Source organism: Pleurodeles waltl, chromosome 5 (genome assembly GCF_031143425.1).
Source record: "Pleurodeles waltl isolate 20211129_DDA chromosome 5, aPleWal1.hap1.20221129, whole genome shotgun sequence".
NCBI classification, from domain to species: domain Eukaryota; kingdom Metazoa; phylum Chordata; class Amphibia; order Caudata; family Salamandridae; genus Pleurodeles; species Pleurodeles waltl.
The window spans coordinates 1,188,410,405-1,188,435,103 of record NC_090444.1 but is presented as its reverse complement, the minus strand read 5'-3'; the positions used below and the strand labels follow the sequence as shown (position 1 = coordinate 1,188,435,103).

The 24,699-nt window shown below is 46.3% G+C and overlaps 1 protein-coding gene across 1 annotated transcript in view; it reads left to right on the top strand.

Moving 5' to 3' along the window:
- The window catches only part of RTN4IP1 (reticulon 4 interacting protein 1), a 229,342-nt gene that overhangs the window by 47,280 nt on the left and 157,363 nt on the right, over positions 1–24,699 (top strand). Inside the window, exons 3-6 of the mRNA XM_069235436.1 lie at positions 2,808–2,876; positions 3,290–3,402; positions 9,973–9,987; positions 23,034–23,082. Coding sequence (XP_069091537.1) covers positions 2,808–2,876; positions 3,290–3,402; positions 9,973–9,987; positions 23,034–23,082 — 246 coding nt within the window. The remainder of the gene's footprint in view (positions 1–2,807; positions 2,877–3,289; positions 3,403–9,972; positions 9,988–23,033; positions 23,083–24,699) is intronic.

Here is a 24,699-nt window from a genome sequence, read left to right as displayed (position 1 = left end):
TAATCAGAGAGTATTGTGGGAGCATAACTTGTAGCCTCATATTGTTAAACCGTGCAAATGTGTGTACACATTTCTTTACTGGAGCCACTGTCAGTATTGTAGTCCAAGCTTACAACGTGTATTTAGAGAGCTCACCTTAATAATAAAGGCTTTGCATTAATAAACCATAAACCCAAGTTCAAACAACATAAACATTTGTACACACATATTATCTCAACTTCAGACAATTCCTTTCCCTGCTTCATAATGTGGTACTGTAAACTGGCAGCCAAAGGGTTTGTGCTGCAGTAGGGTTGGGCCTACTTGTCCCAAGAACAAAATAAACATGAAAACGTGTTGCCCGTTACCCTTAACAAAATAGGAGCCTGGGGGATGGTGTTCCCGGGGCATAATAAGGCTCAGGGATTGGGGTCATATTGCCTCCTCCCCTTTAAAAAAAACTGAATGCCCAGGGGTTAGGTTCACGGCCAGAAGAGCAGAAGAGGTTCAGGGAGAGGAGTGCCACGTGGCCCACCCTCCCCAATAAAAATAAAATAAAACTTAGCCCTTGGGGTATGGGCTGCAGGTGCCTAATATGGCTCATGGAAGGAGGCCCTCACCCCTCTATGTTCTCAATACAGACACATACATCACAGGAGCCTATTAGTGCTCGGGGAGGAGGGCTATGCACCCACTCCCCTTTTTGTTTTTAAATTGAATTTGGCCCCTGGGAATGGGGTTCCTGGGGCCTAACAGGGATCAGGGAGGGGGGCTGCACAGGGTACCTTGGGAGACTAAATTATGTGGCAAAAAGGGCAAATTATGTGGCGCATTGCAGCACATTCTGTTATAGTATTCATTATTTTTTTGTCATTTTTACACATAGTAACACTGGCTGGGTAAAGATTTCACATTTAAAAGTACCAGTTTAAGACCTAAATTCAGCAATATACGTTGCAATTGAAAAATGACCAGCTACCTTTGCAAAGGGCTTTCCACATTTGTAGTCATTTCTGATCCGTTCAAGCTAGAAACCATTTTTCTTGGTTAGTCTACAGCTTGTGCAGCAAATGGGGTGGGGCCTCACTTCAAAACGGTTGCATAGGGGGAGCGAACCAAAAAAGGTTTGAAAACCCTGGATTCAGTGTGAGGCAATGATTATTTTTTAAATATAGCATTAGCAACAGCAAATTTGGGCATTAAAGGTAATGTATTTAAAAAGGAAACAGTGACGGAAAATGGCAATATTTTAGAATGAGTAAAACGTTTGATGAAGTTAGCAGCGAACAGGATTCAGTACATGGCTTAATAAATGGCAGCTTGTTTAAGAAGTAATGACGATGTGATGGAAAATTAATTTCTGGAGCGAAGAATGTGTGATCCCCACTTAAAATGTTCTCAGTAAAGGGAAGGGAAATTGTACAGGTAACACGTTGAGATAGGTAGACCTAGAGAGCACCTGAAAAGGGAGGCAGGAACTGACAAAATTATAAGAGAACTCATATGAACTACAAAAGTGATAAAATAAGAGCCTTTTTCAAACAGCACCAGTTTACCAAAGTTTGGAAAATTGGATGCGACATATTGTTAGTTAACTCACATCTAGGCTGCACATTATAGCCGAGGTTGAAGGACAGAGGTGTGTGGGTGGGTGTTTAACCAATTTCAGAGTCTGAGCCTGGGGAAAAGATGGGAGAAATGCATTGAGATAAACCAGTGCTTAATTTGTGGAAGTAATAGTGCTGGTACCCAAAGCTCTGCCACGAAGCAGGCGGCTGGTGCAGTCGTCGGTCCACCAAATAACAAGTCTGGTGATCTTAAGTATACTATCAGACAATCCCTACCTCCTTTTTCTTGCTCTTGCAGGTTCCTACTTTCTCCTTTCATGCGAGTTTTAAATTCTTTCTCTTCATCCGTCTTTCCAATCTCGGTGTTTTATCACTCTCTTGCCACTCGGTAAGTATCTGAGGCAGAAAATGAGTGCTGGTCCCCAAAAACAAGTGCTGGCGTCCACCACCGGCAAACCACCGGGTCAAATGAATCGCCGAATTAAACAGAAATATCAGACTCCCACCTTAAAGGCTCCAGTCTACCAGATCATTTGTTTTGTGAACATCAACGGGTGTCTACATTTCAAAATTAAGTTTTGGCATCTGGAGAGTGGTCTGAGGCACAGAACTAAAATGCCATTCCTTTGCACGAAATGACATGCATAAAATTCTGGACAGCCAGTACGAAAAAATGCTAGAAAGATGCAGATGCTCTGCCTTTTAGTTTACTGCTGCCAGCTATTCAGGATCTCTACATGAACTTAATTTCAATGGCTATTAATGGGGAATGTATTATACTGTAAACCTGGCTTAAAACGTGTCTCCTATGGACCAAAGTTGGACAACCCTGATTTACACATTAAGATTTTGGTTATATTTTATATATACATATTCCTAGTGTTGAAAGTTTTCTTTTGCTTTATCTCACTGCCTTATCTCACTATATAGTGAGCGATTATCCTGCAGATATGTCAGGCATCCAGCATTGCAGGACCAGAGTACAACACCCCAGTTAGAATATTTAAGGAGACTTACTTCTGCATAATCAGTAGTTTCCATAGATGGGGTTGGGTGCTTACAACTGTAGTATTATTGTTTGTGCATTTGATTCAGGGTGATTGAGACAGTGTTATGTGCTCAGATTTTAGGAAACTGTAAACATCCTATGTAGTTGATAATCTCATCATGCTCAGTAGTGGAGAATGATACACCCTATGTGTTTCAGGGAGAATAACAGGCTGTATTATCATATTTTACACTTCTGTTGTTTATCTGCAGGTGTGGGCAGCGCTTCCCCCTTGGAAACAAGGCACTTTATCAGAGTTTGTTTTAGCCAGTGGAAATGAGGTAAGCCTGATCAAATATGTTTCGTTATATGTTGCTGTGTTCGGAAACCATTCAGTCTAAGCAAGTGAATATTATTTACTGGTAACTAAGATCTCTCCTCGAGAGGGCTTTCGGTACGATGGGCAACTCCTGATTTCACACACGCAAATTTTATGGAAGAAAGTTTTGTTTGCCCCATTATTTGTTTATAAATTTCCCTGCAGCTTATTGCACTACTTGTAAATAAAAATGTATAAACCGCGCTGTTCCATTGTTTCAATCTGAACTCTGTAATAATATACTTTTTTATTTTGTATTAAGCTCAATACAGTCTTGCTTGTTCTTGCAGTGGCAATACTCTTTAATGTAGGTATCTTTGAAGCCCAAAATACAGTCTTTTCTTGTTTGTACAGTGGCGTTTCTGTTCAATTTAGGTATCTCTGAAGCCCAAATCCCTTAGTCATACTGAGGCTGCCTCCTTGCCGTATGTTACACTCACCGCCTGGGCAGCGCTGGTGAATACCTGCGGCCTTGAACGAAAGCAACTGTCGTGGGAAGCGGGTAGGTCATTTGCGATGTAACTATCACTGTAATACAAGGGAGTAACCAGAACACTTAAAGAGCCCCCACTGTGAACTAAAGCTCTGTCATCTATCCATCCATTCACTCTGCCATCCATCCATCCACTCTGCCATCCACATATCCATCCACTCTGCCATCTATCCATCCATTCACCTCATTCATTCACTCATTCATTCACCAACTCTGCCATCCATCCATCCACTCTGCCATCCATCCATCCACTCTGCCATCCATAATTCCATCCACTCTGCCATCTATCCATCCATTAACTCTGCCATTCACTCATTCACCCAACAACTCTGCCATCCATCCACTCTGCTATCCATCCACTATGCCATCCATTCACTCATCTTTCACCCACTCATCTATCCCTTTACTCTGCCATCTTTTCACCGATACATCCATCCCTTCACACTGCTATCCTTTTGCCTGCCCGTTCACCTATCCATTCGCTTCCTTCCATCCATGCATTTACTCTGCCATCTTTTCACCTGCCATCCATCCCTTACCTATCCATTCACTTATCTGTACATCCCTTTACTCTGCCACCTTTCTTTGCCTATCCACCTATCCATTCATTCACTATCCATCTACTCATCCCTTAACTTTATTATCCTTTCACCTATCCATCCACCACTCATTCACTCATCTTTTCACCCACTCCTTATCCACTTCCTTCTTTTCTCACATTCTTCCAATATCCCTTCGTTCTTTCGCTGTTTTATGTACCCAAGAATCATTTTCCGTGATCCTACTTGCTGTTCTATTGAGGCTGTATTTCAGCTTAATAATGAGGTTTTGTCTGTCGAGTTGCAGAGTGAGGAGACCCATATAGAACCCTACTCCCGCTATACCTGCTAAAGCGGGGGGGGGGGGGTCTCAACGCCCCTGCAATACCTTCATCTCATATTTTAATTTTTTTGTGCTGTAACCAATAGCTACCTCGGCCAATTTGGAGACATAGGGGCTCATTCCGACATTGGCGGGCGGCGGTCGCCGCCCGCCAAGCGGGAACCGCCACTTGGCCGCTCCGCGGTCAAAAGACCGCAGAGGCCATTCTGGCTTTCCCGCTGGGCCGGCGGGCGCCCGCCAAGGGAGCGCCCGCCGGCCCAGCGGGAAAGGCCCTGCAACATTGAAGCCGGCTCCGAATGGAGCCGGCGGTGTTGCAGGGGGTGCGACGGGTGCAGTTGCACCCGTCACGTTTTTCACTGTCTGCAATGCAGACAGTGAAAATCATGCTGGGGCCCTGTTAGGGGGCCCCTGCACTGCCCATGCCAGTGGCATGGGCAGAGCAGGGGCCCCCTAGGGGCCCCACGACACTCGTTCCCGCCATCCTGTTCCTGGCGGTGAAAACCGCCAGAAACAGGCTGGCGGGAAGGGGGTCGGAATCTCCATGGCGGCGCTGCTTGCAGCGCCGCCATGGAGGTTCAGCCCAGGCAGGGGAAATCCCGCGGGAAACCGCCGGATCCCCTTTTCTGACCGCGGCTTTACCGCCGCGGTCAGAATGGGCAATGAAGCACCGCCAGCCTGTTGGCGGTGCTTCCGTTGCCCGCGGCCCTGGCGGTCAAGGACCGCCAGGGTCAGAATGAGGCCCATCATGTTCAAGTGCCTTCGTATAGCTGGTGACGCCTTCAGCGAGTTTTGACTTTTAGCTAGTAACACAATTTATTTTGGGACCTGTAATTTCGTTTTTAGCATTGTAGGCGTTTGTTTAAAAAAAAAATCCCAGTTTCCAAAGGGCTAAATAGCACAACTGGCTGAAGGTACATATATTTTTGGGAAAAGGGTAAACTGTTTGAAACAAGGATGAACAGAAGAAGGACAAATATAGTTCAGAACATATCACAGTTTAGAAAATCCTGAGACAGGGCTGCATGATAGTAAAATCTGACCCAATGATTGGTGAAGATTACCCGGTAGACCTTCTATCACTTTTAGTGAAACCACTAAGTGGTGGTTTAGTGAAAATTGAAATATGTTACTAGAATACTTGGATGTCATAGCTACAAGGGGAACCACGTTTACATCGCTGTAAAAAGAGTAAAGCATACAAACATGGACTTAATAACACCATATATTAAAATCACTATACTGGTAAACTCATTAGGATAAGGAAAAACTTAAATTGAAAATTGATAATCCAGTCTATGTACTCTGTTGCCCATGCCTGAAAGTGTATGCAAGAAGTATCATTCTCTCAATGCACAAATCCGAGCTCCAACACCTTAGAACCATTAAGAATAAAGATGAAACATATCTTGTATCTAGACATTCTCACCAAGCATGTGGTGGCAGATTGGAGGATCTTCTCTGAAATGATATCGACATGGCAACTTTGAACTTCAAAGAGGGATACAGAGAAGCCACTTTGAGAGGTTTAGAATCAAAGTATTCCCTTGAATGTAATTCTAAAGAGCAGGTTGGCTTGAATATTGATAAGGAACATTTATTACACTTAGGAAGAAAACTTCATTATTGTCTCTCATTTATCCATTAGGTTGCCTATAGCTATAAATATTTCTTAAACTCAATTTTGTTTGAAAAAAATTATTAATTGCTAATTCTTCTTGAACTGAAAAAAACTGAATTATTTGGGAACCCTATTTTTAAGCAGTACTGCTGATGCATTCATGGGAAAGGATTGTTTATGTCCTTCTGGTTAGAGTTCATGGACTGATTGCTTATTTCATTAGAATCTAAATCATGTTTTCTTTGTAGATTTTTTTATATACTTAACGTATTTTTCCTAGTGCCTACTTCGGGTGGCGCAGGTTTGATTATGTACCATATTTGTGATAAATCTTTGTTAAACTAATTAAATTTACGGTATGTGCCCACTTGGGCGGTAATTAGATTTGCCATGTGTGACATTTCTGAGATAATCTCATGAAGATAATAGTTTATTATATACCCATAGTCACAAATGTGTGTCTTATAACTTGAAGGGCAGTGCACACAGTCGTAGCATTCCAACACACTCTGAAATTAAATTAAATCACCTTCATCCTTTTTCCCACTTGGGCATAATTATAAACCAACAGGGTAATCAGAGCATGAAATATGTGTGTCAGACTATAAGAGTATATATGTTGTGTATCGATTAATAGAGGTGGTATAAGCTCTAAGCAAAAGCATGTAAAGAAGAATACTTCACATGTATGCTACAACAATTACGATAATTGGGTTTACTTTTAAGTTATAAATAGAGTTGAATTTCATTTCCATGTATTCTGATCATTTTAATTTTTTTCTCTTTGAGTCTGCATGTTAGTGACATTGCTTATCATGTCTTTTTAAAATAATCATGGACTCCTACCATAACATATCTTAAATGTCTGGTTTCTATGTGTCTGATTGAACACAAAGAGTCTTTTTGTCTATGTCATGGTACAGAAACTACTTTGAGTTTGGTTCAATAAATATGCTAGACCTAAACATGTTACATCAGTTTGAGGCTTGCCATTGCAATTTCTTTAAATTTAATAAAACATCAAATATTCTTCACTACTGCTCCTGGTGTGCTGAACTTTTACACGGTGTGGTCCGACAGCCAGTTTGGCAGATATACCAATATCTGGCACAAAAGCACTAATGAGCTATTGTTTCGCAGATTAGAGTAGGCCAAATTGTTATCTGCCATTTCCCAGGTGGCTCCCTTGGTCCCAACGGCTAGGAAAAACCCAAGTTAAATCAGGTGGAGAAGAGAATATCCAGGTGAGCTTGAAATTGACCAGTCGCACCCTTTTCCAGTACCTTAGCCAAGGCTGAAAGAACAAATGTTGCTTGACCTTGCTGTCCAGTAAGAAGAAGAATTTAGAAAGACCCCTAACCTGGGACCTGTCAGACACACTTTTTGTCTCCTTCCTTCAGTTTTTCTGATCTCGTTTTTTTCCGGCCTTAGGACTGTGCACTTTACCACGGCTAACCAATACTGAAGTGCATGTGTTCTCTCCTTAAAACATGGTAACACTGTCTTATATCCAATTTGCATATATCATTTACTTTACTTATACGTCCCTAGTAAAGTGGTACTACATGCTCCCAGGGCCTGTAAATCAAATGGTACCAGTGGACCAGCAGCACTTACTGTGCCACCCACTTGTTTAACCCTTTCAACATGTCTCAGGCCTGCCTTTATTCCCTGTGTGTGCGCGGTTCGAAACTGCCATTTCGACCTGGCGATATAAACTTATTGCCAGGCCCAACCCTTTCTTTGTAATACTCTCCTTTTTATTAACATCTTTAGAGTAGGCCCTGGACAGCCCAGAGATAGGGGTGCAGTGTATTTAAAACACAGGACATGTGATTTTAACGTTTTACATGTCCTGGTTGTGAAAAACTCTTCAATTCATTTTTTGCTACTGTCATAGCTCCCCCAATAGGATAACATTGGAGTTACCTTATGACATTTAATAAGCTGTAGTTTCCAAATGGGACCAGGTAATCAGTTCATGGTTGGTGTCTTTGGAATTTGTAATGAAAATCATTTTATAGTAAGCCAGATTTTAAATTACAATTTTGAAAAAATTCCACTTTCAGAAAGTTGCCATTTTCCTACCTTAGCCATTTAATGTATTTAGCCTACATCTGGGCCACATGACTGTGTATAGCTGACAGTTGGGCTTTGTTATTCATCCTAGACTACCACACACAATAGAGAACTTAGGTATGCCTGGATGGGCCATCATTGGCAGGATAGGAGGACATACCTAGGCTCAGCCCTACTTACACTTGAATAGGCTGTGTCCTGCCTCCACACAAAAGGCTGCATACCCCCCTGTAGTTAGTCTGGAGCTAGGGCATGGAAGGCATAACCCCTGTGGATTTCAAAGAGAAACCTCGAGAAGCTTCTCCCGCCTCAAAGACAGAACTGAGTATACCTATTGGACCTCAGACACCAACCATTCAGTACACCTTCTGTCCTGTAGCTACTCTGCCAGGAAGAAGAGCTGCTGTGTTTCTGAAAGGACTCCCACTGTTCTGGACTGCTGCCTTGGGTTGACCAGCTGCCCTCTTGCCTAGGTGAGAAGGACTGGACCTGCATCTGAACCCAGGACCCCAAAGTGACTCCAAGGGCTAGTTTGCTGGCCTCTTGACTAGAGCCTCAGGGACAGAAGGCTTCAGCAATCTTGAACTCAGCACTGGCCTCTGTCATCTGTGAGTCCTACATTGCCAAATGGTGCCACCCCAGTCCTTGACACTTAGAAGTGGGCTTGAAGGTTCTTTGGCAGTCCATCTGTGGACCCAGCTGGACTGACGCATCTCCTATAATGGGGCATTGTGCAATCCCAAGCAGAACTGCTGCATCGCTTCTGCTGTGTGGATTCTCCCTATGCAGGGGCTCCACATCTACGTTGGAGCCTGCATTGGAACTGCCGCATGTGAGAAGCTTTCCCATCTCAGTCCCTCGCATCACAAATCTCTTGACAGTGGCAGCCTCAATGATGACACCGGTCTCACAGCTGTTCAGAACTGATGCATCGCCTTGAGCGCTTGACACATACTTGACGCCAGACTTGGCATTGCAAGCCCTCGTCGGGATCCTCAATGACGACGCAGGACACCACATCACATCACATCACAGCTTCTCAGCTCCTCTGAGCCAATGCATCGCCTTGGTTGCACAACAAATCCTTGGTGCGGGACCTTGCAACCCTCTGAACAACCCCACTGAACTCTTGTTCAGTGGGCCTAAAAGGATAGATGGTCCATGCTGTGTTACTGTTTGAGGTGTTGCACAAGTACTTTACACATTGCCTCTGAGTTAACCCTGACTGCTGTGTGTCAAGCTACCAGAGGGCTCAACAGATGTTAATTTAGGGTTGGCTTGTCCTGCTTGAGTAGGGTTTTGTTAGAAATGGGGTCTTTGGTTGGCAGTCAGGTTACCCGCTGTCCAAGCAAGGACCCTCACTCTAGTCAGGGTAAGTCACACACAATCCAAATTATCCTGTGCCCACCCTCTGGTAGCTTGGCACTGAGCAGTCAGGCTTAACTAAGAAGGCAATGTGTAAAGTATTTGTGCATTAAATCATACAATAACCCAATAAAGCACCACAAAAATACACCACACAGTGTTTAGAAAAATATATAATATTTATCTGGATATTTGCAGGTCAAAACGATAAAAAGATGCAATATGAAATTGTAGAGATATCACTGAAAAGTGATATAAAGTGTCTTAAGTCTTTAAAAATCAAACAAAGCCTCTTTCAAGCACAAAGTACCTGGTTTGGAGTGGAAAATTTCCACAAAGGGCCGCAGAGGAGGAGATATGTGGAAAAATGGTGTGTGCGTCGGTTTCGCCCCTTCACACACGGACTTGTGTCGTTATTTTTCACGCGGGGAAGTCGTGCGTCATTTTCCTGCGCGCGGACAGTCTCCTTCTGTAGTTCGCTGGATTACCAGATGTCCCGGGGTCTGTGCGTGGAAGCCTGGGCTTGTTTTCCGGCTGCACGTCGTTCTAGTGGGCTGTGCGTGGAATCTTCTCCCTCACGGCAGGCGTCGCGTCAATTTCCTCTCTGGAAGTCGGGCGGAGTTGTCCAGGCGGGACGTGCTTCGAAGTTCTGGTCGCACCGCAGGCGTCGCGTCGAGGGGCGTCTTTCTGGATCGGCGTGCAGTGAATTTTTCACCGCAGAGCAATCTGTGCGTCGAATTTTTCGGCGCACAAGGCGTCCAGTTGAAAACTAGAAGTCTTTTTGGTCCTGAGACTTCAGGGAACAGGAGGCATGCTCTATCCAAGCCCTTGTAGAGCACTTCTGCAGCAAGGCAAGAGTTCAGCTAGGCAGCAGGGCAACAGCAAGGCAGCAGTCCTTTGTAGAAAGCAGTCAGGTGAGTCCTTTAGGCAGCCAGGCAGTTCTTCTTGGCAGGATGCAGGTTCTGGTTCAGGTTTCTTCTCCAGCAAGCGTCTGAGGTGGTAGGGCAGAGGCCCTGTTTTATACCTAAATGTGCCTTTGAAGTGGGGGAGACTTCAAAGAGTGGCTAAGAAGTGCACCAGGTCCCCTTTCAGTTCATTCCTTTCTGCCAGGGTCCCAGTAGGGGGTGTGGCAGTCCTTTGTGTGGGGGCAGGGCCTCCACCCTCCCAGCCCAGGAAGACCCATTCAAAATGCAGATGTATGCAAGTGAGGCTGAGTACCCTGTGTTTGGGGTGTGTCTGAGTGAATGCACAAAGAGCTGTCAACTAAACCCAGCCAGACGTTGATTGTAAGGCACAGAAAGATTTAAGTGCAAAGAAATGCTCACTTTCTAAAAGTGGCATTTCTAGAATAGTAATATTAAATACAACTTCACCAGTCAGCAGGATTTTGTATTACCATTCTGGCCATACTAAATATGACCTTCCTACTTCTTTCAGATCAGCAGCTACTACTTCAACAATGTATGAGGGCAGCCCCAATGTTAGCCTATGAAGGGAGCAGGCCTCACAGTAGTGTAAAAACGAATTTAGGAGTTTTACACTACCAGGACATATAAACTACACAGGTACATGTCCTGCCTTTTACCCACACAGCACCCTGCTCTAGGGGTTACCTAGGGCACACATTAGGGGTGACTTATATGTAAAAAAGGTGTGTTTTAGGCTTGGCAAGTACTTTTAAATGCCAAGTCGAAGTGGCAGTGAAACTGCACACACAGGCCTTGCAATGGCAGGCCTGAGACAAGGTAAAGGGGATACTTAAGTGGGTGGCACAACCAGTGCTGCAGGCCCACTAGTAGCATTTAATCTACAGGCCCTAGGCACATACAGTGCACATTACTAGGGACTTATAAGTAAATTAAATAGTCCAATCAGGTATGATCCAAGGTTACCATGTTTAAAGGGAGAGAGTATATGCACTTTAGCACTGGTTAGCAGTGGTAAAGTGCGCCGAGTCTAAAAGCCAGCAAGAACAGTGTCCAAAAAGTGGAGGGAGGCAGGCAAAAAGTTAGGGGTGACAACCCTAAGGCTGTCAGGTCTAACATGTGCCCCCCCCCCAGCTGAAAGTGGGGAGAGCTACCCAACCTCCTGGGAGCTCTCACCGCTAAGGCGGAAGTATCTGGAGAGACCATCAGCACTGGTGTGGTCAACCCCTGGGCGATGTTCCACTGTAAAGTCCATCACCTGTAGGGAAATGGACCACCTCAAGAGTTTTGGATTTTCACCCCTCATCTGCATGAGCCATCTGAGGGGCCTGTGGTCTGTCTGAACCCGGAAGTGAGTCCCAAACAGGTATAGCCTCAGCTTCTTCAGTGCCCAGACCACAGCAAAAGCTTCTCTCTCAATAGCACTCCACCTCTGTTCCTGTGGTGATCGTCTCCTGCTAATAAAGACTACTGGTTGGTCTAGGCCCTCCTCGTTTAGCTGTGCTAGGACCACCCCTATTCCATGCTCTGAAGCGTCGGTCTGCATGATAAATTCCTTGGAGTAGTCAGGGGCCTTGAGCAGGGGGCCGTGCACATGGCTTCCTTCAGAGAATCAAAGGCTTTCTGACAAGCCTCTGTCCAATTCACCAACCTAGGTTGTTTCTTGGAAGTGAGTTGTGTCAAGGGTGACACAATGGTACCATAGCCCTTGACGAATCTGCTGTAGTATCCAGTGAGGCCTAAAAAGGCTCTCACCTCAGTCTGTGTTCCAGATGGTTGCCAGGCCTTGATAGTTTCAGTCTTGGCCTGGAGTGGCTGCACCTTGCCACCACCTACTAGGTGTCCCAAGTACACCACGGAACCCTGCCCAATCTGGCACTTACTAGCCTTGATGGTCAGGCCTGCCTGTTGCAGAGCCTGAAGCACCACCTTGAGGTGGAGCAGGTGTTCCTCCCAGCTGGAACTGTAGACAGCTATGTCGTCCAGGTAGGCTGCACAGAAGGCATCCTTGCCAGCTAGGACCCAGTTAACCAACCGTTGGAAGGTAGCGGGGGCATTTTTCAACCCAAATGGCATCACCCGGAACTGGTAATGGCCATCAGGTGTGGAAAATGCTGATCTCTCTTTAGCCCCCTCAGTCAGGACGATCTGCCAGTACCCTGAGGTAAGATCAAACGTACTCAGGAACTTGGCAGCACCTAGTCTGTCAACGAGCTCATCAGCTCGGGGGATGGGGTGAGCATCAGTCCGTGTGAATGAGTTGAGACCCCGGTAGTCCACACAGAACCTGAGTTCTGGCTTCGCACCTGGGGCAGTAGCCTTAGGGACCAACACCACAGGGCTGGCCGAAGGACTACTGGATTTCTAAATAACCTTTAAAGCTAACATCTTGGAGACCTCTTCCTTGATGCTGGCCTTCACCTTATCCGTAAACCTGTAAATTTTGTTCTTCACAGGGGGACTGTCACCTGTGTCAATGTCATGAACACAGAGGTGGGTCAGTCCAGGAGTAAGGGAGAACAGGGGGGAGAACTGCTCCAACAGCTCATAGCAGTCTCCTCTCTGGTTTAGAGTCCGGGAGTCAGAGAGAATGACACCTCTCACTGACCCATCACTTTTTGGGCAGAGAGGAGGTCGGGGAGAGGTTCACTCTCCTCTTCCATTCCTTCATCTGTGACTAGAAGCATGTTGACTTCAGACCTCTCAAAATGAGGCTTCAGTCGGTTGACATGGAGCACCCTTAGTGGGTTCCTAGGGGATTGGAGATCCACTAGGTAAGTGGCCTCCCCTTTCCGCTCCTTCACTTCAAATGGGCCAGACCAGTGGTCCTGGAGAGCTCTAGGGTCTACTGGCTCCATTACCCACACTTTGTCTCCAGGTTGAAACTCTACCAGGGTGGCCTTCTGGTCATACCAGCATTTCATTACCTCTTGACTGCCTCAAGGTTACTTTTGGCCTCTTTCCAGAAGCGGTTCATCTGGTTGCGGAGGGCCAACATGTAGCTGACCACATCCTTTGGGGGTGCCTTTGGAGCTTTCTCCAACCCCTCCTTGACAATGCTTAAGGGTCCCCTGACAGGGTTCTCATAGAGAAGCTCAAAGAGACTGAATCCTACCCCCTTCTGAGGTACCTCTCTGTAAGCATAGAGAAGGCATGGTAAGAGGACGTCCCACTAACGCCTCAGGGCCTCAGGGAGGCCACCAATCATGCCTTTCAAGGTCTTGTTGAATCTCTCCACAAGACCATTAGATTGGGGATGATAGGGTGTGGTGAACTTGTAGGTTACACCACACGCATCCCACATAGACTTCATGTATGCAGACATGAAGTTGGTGCCTCTGTCGGACACTATCTCCTTTGGGAATCCCACACGGGTAAATATCCCCATCAGAGTTCTGGTCACCACTGGTGCAGTTACGGTCCTCAGAGGGATTGCCTCTGGGTAACGGGTGGCATGGTCCACCAAAACCAGGATGAACCTGTTGCCTAGGGCAGTTTTGGGGTCCAATGGACCAACAATGTCGATGTCCACCCTTTCAAAGGGGGTGCCAATGACAGGAAGTTGAATCATGGGGGCCTTAACCCTTTTTCCTGTTTTACCACTGGCCTGGCAGGTAGGACAGGATCTACAGAACGTATCTGAGTTTGTCCTCATTCTGGACCAATAAAAGTGAGTGACAAGCCTGGCAAAGGTCTTGTCTTGCTCCACATGTCCTGCCAGGGGAATGTCGTGAGCCAGACCCAGTAGGAAGGTTCGGTAACACTGGGGGACCATCGCACGTGTGCCCCAATGGCCGGAACCTTAGGCTCACTGTAGAGGAGATCATTCTCCCAATATATGTGGTAATCGCCAGAGGCTTGCTGCCTCAGGCCCTCTAGAGTGGGACATTCTTTCTGCGCCTTGCAGAATTCCTCCCTGGTGAGCCCACCCTCAACTTGCCAGCCAGCAAGCTCAGGTAGGTCACCTAGGGCGGCAACGTCTTCCCCAGTTGGCTCGGGGGCCTCCTCCTCAGGAACCCCGTCAACCACTGCGGGAACTTCTGGGACCGGTTTCCCGCACCCCTTGCCCCTCCTCTTGGCAGTTGTCTGGGCCATTGTTCCAGGCTCCAGACGCCTTAACTTCCCTCTCGGTCAGCCATGGACCATGTGGTCATGCAGACCCACTCAGGCAATCCTAACATTTCCAAGTGAGACCTTAGCTCTACCTCCTTCCAGGTAGTGTGCTCAAGGTCGTTGCCTAACAGACAATCTACAGGCATGGCAGGACTCACAGCTACTTTCAGAGTACCAGAGACCCCCCCCCCCCACTCAAAGGGAACCAGAGCTACCGGTAGGCGGCTCTCACGATTGTCAGCGACTATGACCTGGTGGAATGTATTTGGGATGACCTGCTCTGCTGACACCAGCTGACCCTTGGCAGTAGTCATGCTGGCTCCTGTGTCACGCAGAGCCTCCACCCTTTGCCCATTGATGGTGACCCACTGTCTATACTTGGAAGTATTGGCAGGCATGTGGGCTTTTGGCCCCATCTCTGCATCCCCCAGGGACACTAGGGTTACCTCTTTCTGCACCCCAAAACTGTCTGGGACCATCTCCTCCCCGAGCGCTATGCTAGCCAACCCAGGTGTCTGCCCTCCTTTGGGAGGCTGTGCCCTTTTGGGACACTTGGAGTCCCCCTCGGAGTGCCCATACTTATTGCACTCTGAACAGTAGTGTACAAACCTCCCTGTCTTATGGTCAGTGAAACCTTTCTTTTGAGAATCGGACCGGGACTGGTTACCATTACTCCCTTGGGAACTATTTTGGAGGCCTTTTGAGAACTACTTGTTTTTAAGTTTTTCTCCCCCCTCTTTCTTCTGATGGGAACCCTGACCACCTTTGTGGGTGTCCCCCCTCCTCCCCCCCAGATACCTTTTTGGACACTCTGGTACTAGTCCAGAGGTCCGCCTCCTCAGCAAGCTTCCTGGGATCAGTCAGCTTAATGTCTACTAGGTGCTGGCGCAACTCTGTAAAACAAATACTGAGCATATTCTCTCTCAGAATCAAATTATACAATCCTGTGTAATCATCTACTTTGCAGCCCCGCACCCATCCATTCAGTGCCTTACTGGAAAAGTCAAAGAAATCTACCCATGTTTGTGTGGATAGTTTGGTGCTGTCCCTAAACCTCTGACGGTATTTCTCAGGGGTGAGTCCAAACTTGGGAAGTAAAATGGCTTTCTGACATGGGTATGTGTTTTTATCTGGTTTGTCCAATGTGAGAAGTGTGTCCCTCACTAAAGGTGGCACATAACTCCTGATAGCTGTACCCCATTGCCCATCAGGAACCTCATGAGCCCTTAGTGCAACTTCATAAGCAGCTAACCATTTATCTATGTCATCTCCCACCACAAAACTGGGCACCACATTTTTGGGTATACGAACCTTCTTTTCTCCAGCAGGTCCTGTCTGCATGCTGCCACCATTACTGCTGGATTCAGACTGCTTTGCCTTGAGATCCAGCTCCTTGAGACTCAGTTCATGAGCCAACAAAAGTTTCATTTCAGCCAAGGCTCTCTCAGCTGCTTGGGCTTCTCTCTCTGCCCTTCTTTCCTCCTGTTGAGCCTCAATTTTCAACGTTGCCATTTGCAATTGGAACTCCCTCTCTTCTCTCCTTTCCTCTGCGGTCAGGCCTTGCTCAGTGACACTGCTCCCTGGTCTGGAAGGGGGCACAATTGCAGTGGTAACATCACCCACTGATGGCAACAAATCCTCTGAGGGGCCATTTTCTGGCTGCTCTTCCTCATCATCCTCCTCTAAATGGGCTTCTGCCCAGGCCCTCAGCGCCACTAGAAAGTCCCCCTTTCTGGAGGCCCCTTGGGTGGGTAATCTCATCACCCCGCAGAACCCTTTTAGCTGTTTGACAGTATATGTATCCAACAGGGCTAGGTCAAAATCTCCTGCTTGAGACCCAGCCAGAGACATGTTGAGTGAGGATTTAAATTTAGAAAATTGTCAGGAAAAAACGAATTTGCAAAAGAGATGAAAATCAAGTTGACCTTTGTAGGAAAGCACCATCTTGCCTGGCATGTTACCCCCATATTTCACTGTATATATGTTGTTTTAGTGTATGTGTCACTGGGACCCTGCCAGCCAGGGCCCCAGTGCTCATAAGTGTGCCCTGTATGTGTTCCCTGTGTGATGACTAACTGTCTCACTGAGGCTCTGCTAACCAGAACCTCAGTGGTTATGCTCTCTCTGCTTTCCAAATTGTCACTAACAGGCTAGTGACCAATTTCACCAATTCACATTGGCATACTGGAACACCCTTATAATTCCCTAATATATGGTACTGAGGTACCCAGGGTATTGGGGGTTTCAGGAGATCCCTATGGGCTGCAGCATTTCTTTTACCACCCATAGGGAGCTCTGACAATTCGTACACAGGCCTGCCACTGCAGCTTGAGTGAAATAACGTCCACGTTATTTCACAGCCATTTACCACTGCACTTAAGTAACTTATAAGTCACCTCCCACCACATATGTCTAACCTTCACCTGGTGAAGGTTGGGTGCTAAGTTACTTAGTGTGTGGGCACCCTGGCACTAGCCAAGGGGCCCCCACATTGTTCAGAGCAAATTCCCCGGACTTGGTGAGTGCGGGGACACCATTACACGCGTGCACTATACATAGGTCACTACCTATGTATAGCGTCACAATGGTAACTCCGAACATGGCCATGTAACATGTCTAAGATCATGGAATTGTCACCCCAATGCCATTCTGGCATTGGGGAGACAATTCCATGATCCCCCGAGTCTCTAGCACAGACCCGGGTACTGCCAAACTGCCTTTCCCGGGGTTTCACTGCAGCTGCTGCTGCTGCCAACCCCTCAGACAGGTTTCTGCCCTCCTGGGGTCCAGCCAAGCCTGGCCCAGGAAGGCAGAACAAAGGCATTCCTCAGAGAGAGGGTGTTACACCCTCTCCCTTTGGAAAAAGGTGTCAGGGCTGGGGAGGAGTAGCCTCCCCCAGCCTCTGGAAATGCTTTGATGGGCACAGATGGTGCCCATCTCTGCATAAGCCAGTCTACACCGGTTCAGGGATCCCCCAGCCCTGCTGTGGCATGAAACTGGACAAAGGAAAGGGGAGTGACCACTCCCCTGAACTGCACCTCCCAGGGGAGATGCCCAGAGCTCCTCCAGTGTGCTCCAGGCCTCTGCCATCTTGGAAACAGAGGTGCTGCTGGCACACTGGACTGCTCTGAGTGGCCAGTGCCAGCAGGTGACGTCAGAGACTCCTTAAGATAGACTCTTACCTGTGTTACTAGCCTATCCTCCTTCCTAGGTAGCCAAACCTCCTTCTCTGGCTATTTAGGGTCTCTGCTTTGGGGAATTCTTTAGATAATGAATGCAAGAGCTCATCAGAGTTCCTCTGCATCTCTCTCTTCACCTTCTGCCGAAGGATCGACCGCTGACTGCTCAGGACGCCTGCAAAACCGCAACAAAGTAGCAAAGACGACTACTGCAACCTTGTATCGCTGATCCTGCCGCTTTCTCGCCTGTTTCCTGGTGGTGCATGCTCTGGGGGTAGCCTGCATCCTTCTTGCACCAGGAGCTCTGAAGAAATCTCCTGTGGGACGACGGAATCCTCCCCCTGCAACCGCAGGCAACAAAAGACTCCATCACCGGTCCTCTGGGTCCCCTCTCAGCACGACGAGCGTGGTCCCTGGAACTCAGTAACTCTGTCCAAGTGACTCCCACAGTCCAGTGACTCTTCAGTCCAAGTTTGGTGGAGGTAAGTCCTTGCCTCCCCACGCTAGACTGCATTGCTGGGTACCGCATGATTTGCAGCTGCTCCGGCTCCTGTGCACTCTTCCAGGATTTCCTTTGTGTACAGCCAAGCCTGGGTCCCCGACACTCTAACCTGCAGTGCACAACCTCCTGAGTTGTCCTCTGGCGTCGTGGGACTCCCTTTTGTGTCTTCGGGTGAGCTCCGGCTCACTCCTCTTCCAAGTGCCTGTTCCGGTACTTCTCCGGGTGCTGCCTGCTTCTGTGAGGGCTCCCTGACTTGCTGGGCGCCCCCTCTGTCTCCTCATCCAAGTGGCGACATCCTGGTCCCTCCTGGGCCACAGCAGCATCCAAAAACCCCAGCCGCGACCCTTGCAGCTAGCAAGGCTTGTTTGCGGTCTTTCTGCGTGTGAACACCTCTGCAAGCTTCTTCATGACGTGGGACATCCATCCTCCAAAGGGGAAGTCTCTAGCCCTCTTCGTTCTTGCAGAATCCACAGCTTCTACCATCCGGTGGCAGCTTCTTTGCACCCTCAGCTGGCATTTCCTCGGCATCTGCCCAATCTCGACTTTGTCGCGACTCTTGGACTTGGTCCCCTTGTTCCACAGGTACTCTCGTCCGGAAATCCACTTTGGTTGCATTGCTGGTGTTGGTCTTCCTTGCAGAATTCCCCTATCACGACTTCTGTGCTCTCTGGGGAATATAGGTGCACTTTACACCTACTTTTCAGGGTCTTGGGGTGGGCTATTTTTCTAACCCTCACTGTTTTCTTACAGCCCCACCAACCCTCTACAAGCTCACATAGGTTTGGGGTCCATTTGTGGTTCGCATTCCACTTTTGGAGTATATGGTTTGTGTTACCCCTATACCTATGTGCTCCTATTGCAATCTACTGTAACTTTACATTGCTTGCATTACTTCCTTTTGCTATTACTGCATATTTTTGGTATTGTGTACATATATCTTGTGTATATTTGGCATCCTCATACTGAGGGTACTAACTGAGATACTTTTGGCATATTGTCATAAAAATAAAGTACCTTTATTTTTAGTATATCTGTGTATTGTGTTTTCTTATGATATTGTGCATGTGACACGAGTGGTATAGTAGGAGCTTTGCATGTCCCCTAGTTCAGCCTAAGCTGCTCTGCTATAGCTACCTTCTATCAGCCTAAGCTGCTAGAAACACCTCTTCTACACTAATGAGGGATAACTGGACCTGGTACAAAGTGTAAGTACCCCTTTGTACCCACTACAAGCCAGGCCAGCCTCCTACAACCTTCAACTGTGGGTAGGTAGTGAAATACTTAGCTACTGTATGTCACTGCACAAATACAAGTCCTATCCTCACCGCTGATCACCAATGTTAGAAATGGTGTCTTTGGTTGGCAGTCAGGTTACCCCCTGTCCAAGCAAGGACCCTCACTCTAGTCAGGGTAAGTCACACACAATCCAAATGATCCTGTGCCCACCCTCTGGTAGCTTGGCACTGAGCAGTCAGGCTTAACTTGGAAGGCAATGTGTAAATTATTTGTGCAATAAATCATACAATAACACAATATAGCACCACAAAAATACACCACACAGTGTTTAGAAAAATATATAATATTTATCTGGATATTTGCAGGTCAAAACGATAAAGAGATGCAATATGAAATAGTAGAGATATCACTGAAAAGTGATATAAAGTGTCTTAAGTCTTTAAAAATCAAACAAAGTCTCTTTCAAGCACAAAGTACCTGGTTTGGAGTGGAAAATCTCCGCAAAGGGCCGCAGAGGAGGAGATACGTGGAAAAATGGTGTGTGCGTCGGTTTCGCCCCTTCACACATGGACTTGCGTTGTTATTTTTCACGCGGGGAAGTTGTGCGTCGTTTTCTGGCACGTGGACAGTCTCCTTCTGTGGTTCGCGGGATTACCAGATGTCCCGGTGTCTGTGCGTGGAATCCTGGGCTTGTTATCCGGCTGCGCCTCGTTCCGGTGGGCTGTGCGTGGAATCTTCTCCCTCACGGCAGGCGTTGCGTCAATTTCCTCTCTGGAAGTCAGGCGGCGTTGTCCAGGCGGGCCGTGCATTGAAGTTCCGGTCGCACCGCTGGCGTCGCGTCGAGCGGCGTCTTTCCGGATCGGCGTGCGGTGAATTTTTCACCGCAGAGCAAGCTGTGTGTCGAATTTTTCGGCGCACAAGGCGTCCAGTTGAAAAAGAAGTCTTTTTGGTCCTGAGACTTCAGGGAACAGGAGGCAAGCTCTATCCAAGCCCTTGGAGAGCACTTCTGCAGCAAGGCAAGAGTTCAGCAGGGCAACAGCAAGGCAGCAGTCCTTTGTAGAAAGCAGTCAGGTGAGTCCTTTAGGCAGCCAGGCAGGATGCAGGTTCTGGTTCAGGTTTCTTCTCCAGCAAGTGTCTGAGGTGGTAGGGCAGAGGCCCCGTTTTATACCCCAATGTGCCTTTGAAGTGGGGGAGACTTCAAAGAGTGGCTAAGAAGTGCACCAGGTCCCCTTTCAGTTCAATCCTGTCTGCCAGGGTCCCAGTAGGGGGTGTGGCAGTCCTTTGTGTGAGGGCAGGCCCTCCACCCTCCCAGTCCAGGAAGACCCATTCAAAATGCAGATGTATGCAAGTGAGGCTGAGTACCCTGTGTTTGGGGTGTGTCTGAGTGAATGCACAAGGAGCTGTCAACTAAACCCAGCCAGACGTTGATTGTAAGGCACAGAAAGATTTAAGTGCAAAGAAATGCTCACTTTCTAAAAGTGGCATTTCTAGAATAGTAATATTAAATACAACTTCACCAGTCAGCAGGATTTTGTATTACCATTCTGGCCATACTAAATATGACCTTCCTACTCCTTTCAGATCAGCAGCTACCACTTCAACAATGTATGAGGGCAGCCCCAATGTTAGCCTATGAAGGGAGCAGGCCTCACAATAGTGTAAAAACGAATTTAGGAGTTTTAAACTACCAGGACATATAAACTACACAGGTACATGTCCTGCCTTTAACCCACACAGCACCCTGCTCTAGGGGTTACCTAGGACACACATTAGGGGTGACTTATTTGTAGAAAAAGGGGAGTTTTAGGCTTCGCAAGTACTTTTAAATGCCAAGTCGAAGTGGCAGTGAAACTGCACACACAGGCCTTGCAATGGCAGGCCTGAAACAAGGTAAAGGGGCTACTTAAGTGGGTGGCACAACCAGTGCTGCAGGCCCACTAGTAGCATTTAATCTACAGGCCCTAGGCACATACAGTGCACATTACTAGGGGCTTATAAGTAAATTAAATAGTCCAATCAGGTATGATCCAAGGTTACCATGTTTAAAGGGAGAGAGCATATGCACTTTAGCACTGGTTAGCAGTGGTAAAGTGCGCAGAGTCTAAAAGCCAGCAAGGACAGTGTCCAAAAAGTGGAGGGAGGCAGACAAAAAGTTAGGGGTGACCACCCTTAGGCTGTCAGGTCTAACAGGTTTCAACTCCCTTCAACCAGTAACCCATTTTCTTACACCCTGGAAGATACGAAGGACACAGGTTACACAGAAAGGTTCGAGGGAGTACCCCTCTGTTCACCCAATGTATGGCAAATTGTTATGTACTTTTTCACCAGCTAGGACCAGCCTCCACTCTCATTGAGATATCATTATATTGGAAGTAACCCAATGGAAACTCCCAAGAACCTGGTTTTGATCACAGTCCGTGGTCAAAACCAAGTCCCGACATAATGTTTTATCAGGCATTTGCTTGTCTCACAGTGATGTAAAACATAATGTGGTCTAATCTGCTCTATATGCCCCTACGACAGTGCTTAATTTGCGCTTGTGGTTTCCGGTGTTGAGCACCGGCACTTACTTGTGAGGGCCGGGGCTTAGACACATATGGGAAAGACGGAAGAAGGAAAAACTTAAAAGCCTTATAGAAGGAGAAAGTAGAAAGTTGCAGGAGGAGCTGAAAGGGCAGGGGTGGCCGTAAATGGATTGAAGAGGCCCGAGATGGCTTCAGGATTACGCTGCCTCAGTATTCAGTGCTGGCAGATTTAATTACAGCAGCCTCGTGTTTAAGAGAAGGGCTTTGAGCACCGACCCCTCTGTATTTACAAGTTAAGCACTGCCCTACGAAGCAAATGTGCTGAGGTTTTCAAACTTTCTACAAACCTCTGCTAATAGTGTGCAAAGACATGCCTATGTAATTAAAATTCCTTGCAAGATGTTCTGAAAATATTTCCGTGTGGGAGCACTTGGCTTTTATGATAAACACAGATTCCAAGCATATTTTCACAAGATCCCAGCTCTCATACCATGATGGTTGATATCTTAAACCTGGGCCTTTTTCCTCTCCATTTTCTATTGCATTAAATCCATCCTGTAAAGACACCCATTTATTTAAACTAACATGATTACTCGAGATATTACAGTGGTGTCAATTGATCCAATTACTGCTTCCTTGTAATTATAGTGTCATCTGGATGAATCTGAAATATTCTATGACCAATTTTTTTTTTCTTTCTTTTGGATAATCAATTGTATGATGTAATTGATTAGAAACTATTACAGGGGATCTAAATCCCCCCCTCCCTCTTTTTTCCTAAATGAAGTAAAATGACAGCCCCAGTGGCAGATGTTTATACACTGGACTTGGGGAATTTCTTGGAGCTGGGTATCAGAAACGTTTGCTTGTTTTAGGAGTGTTAACCAGCATTAGGCCCATTTTTATTCCTGCTTTTTTTTCAGATGAAACTTTAGCAACCCTTTTAAAAATATGGAATGTGCCTCTCATTCGCATATCTCCTTCAATTGAGCTGGGGGAGTGCACGTTGTTTTGGTCGAATTTAACAATCTGTTTAATGAATTAGTTTGTCATCTGCATCTTGTGATCTTTAAATTCCATCACTGAAACAGGTTTTTTTTTTTTAAACCCGACTCAATTCAATAGACATTGTATATTGAAGTAAAATTAAAAGATGTTTTAGGTTACTACTGTTTCATTAATGAATGTTTTTAATTTGCAGTATTCTGATATATGGGGCTTCAGGAGGAGTTGGTACTGCCGCTATTCAGGTACATAAATGTTTATTTTTGGGTTTCTAATACCCTTTGATGTTCATCATGAATTCAATCATTTCAATCAGTTTTAGAAAAAATGTAGTTGTGGATAAAACTATATTCCAGCGAAGCACTGCTATATCAGACAAAGGTCATTAAGTGAAGTAGAATATGTAAGCTGTGATGTGATACCATTAGACCGGGGCTGTTTGTAAGGTATCCAACTCACTGAAATGGCTCCATTTGCCAATCTCAGTAGAAGCTAATCTACCCGCTGAGTAGATGGTGTCTCAAGTGTAAGGGATGCGGGGGTGTTGGTTTGAAACTTTGATGACTACCTGTACTGTAACTAGTCTCAAAACACACTGGTGCGGTTTACAAATGCGCTCAAAACTCCAAGAGGTGCGGATCTAGAAAATGGGCATTTTAATTAGTCATATCCCAGAACAAAAATCATTCTTGAGACAACGTGTTTTTGTATACCGTTTCTTTTTTTGCTCCAGTGCATACTTCAAATTCTGGATATCCTTCTGTGCAGTGTGTGCAACTCTGTCATTTCTGCCAGAAATATACAGTACATGGATTTAAGGTTATCATTTAATGCCAGCAGCAGCTTCGATTTTATCTGTAGGTGCGTTTGATTACGTGGTGGCGTTCTCTTAAAAAATGGTGGTGGATTTCGGTTTGTTTTCATGTGTAAATATGAGGAAATAATTGTTTTAGCACCGTCTTGGGCTTGACGATCAACTATGGGCAATTGCGAATTATTGTCAATAATGGGCAACGAGTTATTGCGGGATTAAATCAATTCACCTCGTTGAATTCCAAAGGGTATATTTATTGAAATATGTAAAGGGTTGTCAAGGTTCCTTAGGTGAAGGACTACCCCGTACATTGAGAACAGACATCCCACTCATCAAATTTAAGTCTGAAACACTTGTCTGAAATTCACTGGATATGGCAGCAGCCCTTGCCATATGCTACCTTGTGCTGCTTCTTAATATACATATGGGACAGTGCTTAATTTCAGCTGGTAGTTTCTGGTGCGGGGCACCGGCACTTATTTTGAGGTCTCAAGCATTTACTGCGAGCAAAAGACACATATGGGAAAGACGGAGGAAGAGAAAAACCAAAACGCGTCACAAAGGGGGAAATCAGAAAGCAGCAAGAGTGAGTTGAAGGGGCAGGGAGTGGCTGTAAATAGATTAAAGAGGCCCGAGATGGCTTCAGGGTTACACTGCCTCAGTATTCTGTGCTCACACATTTAATTGCAGCAGCTGCGTCATTCAGAGGACAGCTTCGGCACCGGCACGTTTTTTATTTACAAATGAAGTACTGATATGGGGTACTATAATTATAGAGTATGGGTATACAGGATGGTATGACAATAGACGTTGAACATAGCACTATCTATGACTGATATATAGAAGATCCATAAGAGGTAACTGTAACATGGTTCTGATGACATGATGAACCACAAGACCAAAGGTTGAGTGATAAGTAAATGTCACCAAAAACACAAGATGGCAATATGGGACACATATTACACCAGTTGTGTATCTTTAATATTACATGTTTATTTAGATGCAATTAGCATGAATCAATATTTTTGTAAGCCGGGAAATGTTTATT